Source organism: Priapulus caudatus, unplaced genomic scaffold (genome assembly GCF_000485595.1).
Source record: "Priapulus caudatus unplaced genomic scaffold, Priapulus_caudatus-5.0.1 Scaffold1417, whole genome shotgun sequence".
Lineage (NCBI taxonomy): Eukaryota > Metazoa > Priapulida > Priapulimorpha > Priapulimorphida > Priapulidae > Priapulus > Priapulus caudatus.
This window is the reverse complement of record NW_014578478.1, coordinates 72,751-74,692: the sequence shown is the minus strand read 5'-3', so window position 1 is coordinate 74,692 and position 1,942 is coordinate 72,751. Positions and strand designations below refer to the sequence as shown.

At 35.5% G+C, this 1,942-nt stretch overlaps 1 protein-coding gene across 1 annotated transcript in view; it reads left to right on the top strand.

The window, feature by feature from the left end:
* Positions 1-289: 289 nt before the first annotated feature.
* Positions 290-1,942, top strand: part of LOC106816566 — a gene marked incomplete at its 5' end in the record, with an annotated part of 8,598 nt that continues 6,945 nt past the window's right edge. The window contains 3 exons of the mRNA XM_014821190.1: positions 290-416; positions 752-825; positions 1,505-1,567. Coding sequence (XP_014676676.1) covers positions 290-416; positions 752-825; positions 1,505-1,567 — 264 coding nt within the window. The remainder of the gene's footprint in view (positions 417-751; positions 826-1,504; positions 1,568-1,942) is intronic.

Sequence of the window (1,942 nt, the reverse complement as noted above, 5' to 3'; positions counted from 1 at the left end):
ATCTGTGTGTCTGTTGTGTCCAATGGATTGTGTGTCTGTCACCTTATAAACTCATCTTTCATTATCTGGTTGATCATCATGCAGTCAGTGTCCATGCACTGTGTGTCAGATCTGTCCAGTATCTGTGTGTCTGTTGTGTCCAATGGATTGTGTGTCTGTCACCTTATAAACTCATCTTTCATTACATGGTTGATCATCAGTCAGTGTCCATGCACTGTGTGCCAGGTCTGTCCAATATCTTTTTGTCGCCAATGGATTACTCTTGCTTATAGTTCTTTTTTTGTTGCAGTCTCAGAGATGGGTTGGCCAAAGTTCGTGTGGGCCAAGGTGCCTGGTGAGAGGGCACTGTGGCCAGTAAAACTAGTGTCTCATGATGACCCAAAATCTACTGTTTATTGTCGGGCTGATGATGCAGAGTAAGTTGGCTTAGCTTTATTTCTAGCCAATTATTCACTGTTAGATTTGCACAGAAATTCACTTTAACTATGTTACTTTTGGAATGCAATGAGAGGGATCAATATTAAAAAATTTTAAAGATACATTCACACTAACTCGATCATGGGGCAGTATGTTAAATGTGTTCAACATGATCTTGTTGGTTGGAAAGTTTTACAACTTGCATAACAGTCAAACGTCACATTTATTCATTGGCTTTCATTTTTGAAAAGAGATACATAGGTCTATCATTATAGATCTTCCATTTAAATCCCTTTGCGTCATGTTATATTGAAATGTTCATTAATCCATATAGGATGCTGGTGAAAACATCACAGATCTATCCATTTCCTGGAAACGACTTTGACATCTTAAAGGCAAAAGGCATTGGTATATGAATATATATATTCATATGAATTTTAGGCAATGGTGAATAATTCTAATAATGATTCAAAAATATACATTTACCAGTAGTGAAAAATCATGACCCATTAAAACAACCCTATTAACAGTATTATATTAGTACATGTATGGGCCTAATATCTCTAGTGCAATTTTGTGATGGTTTGTCAAATAGAATTATTCACCAGTGGCCAACATTAATTTGAAATTATTACAGTTTGAGTTAACTTAACCTCTTGATTCGTTAAAATGTTTTATACTTCATTCTAATCATAATTAACCCAGGAGCCATTTTTAGCTATTTTCACAACACACTGTCAGCCTCGTCATCAAAATCTACTTCTCCAAATCAGCTGAGCTTATTTATTTTAATTTGAGTCATTGTAATATGTGAGGCCCTTATGTAAATTTGTTCAAAGTGAGTCACTGTGACCTACTTTTCAAAATATACAGGCAAAGTTAAAAAAAATTCTATTACTTCTTCTCTGAAAAGACATGGCTCAGTGATCCTGGCTAATTAGGAAATATTTATTAGGCATTTCTAGGCATACTTCCATCATATTATTTTTATAACAGATCACAATGTAAGATGATGGGTAAGTCGGATGATATTTTCTGTAGTTATGTATAAATTAATGCATACTGAATTTTTCATTTGATTTTTCAGCTACTCTGCAGAAGAAGAGAGCAACTTTGAAATGTTTTCTGGATGATCTTGACTGGGCCAAGTGTAAGTTTACACTTATAACACACTTTAATATCTAACATATATATTTTTGGTCCCTGTTAGGGATAGGGGCATCTGTATATATCCGCCATTGGTTCCTATTAGTGTATAATGTAGGCACTAGCTTAATGCAAAATGCAAAATGCATTTACAATCAGCTGACACCATGTTTACGTGCGTGTTCGATCGAATGCCTGGCTGCAGATACAGGGCAGAAATGCAACTACATCTGCAAAATACTGACCCGTGGTACTGCAGCATATATACAGACTGGAATATTTATAAGGATGGGTGAGGTGTTATCTGTATAAGGATTGGAATTGATAGTTGTAGTCTGTCAGATTGCCATCGATGATGGTTATTCAGAAACAGTTTCCA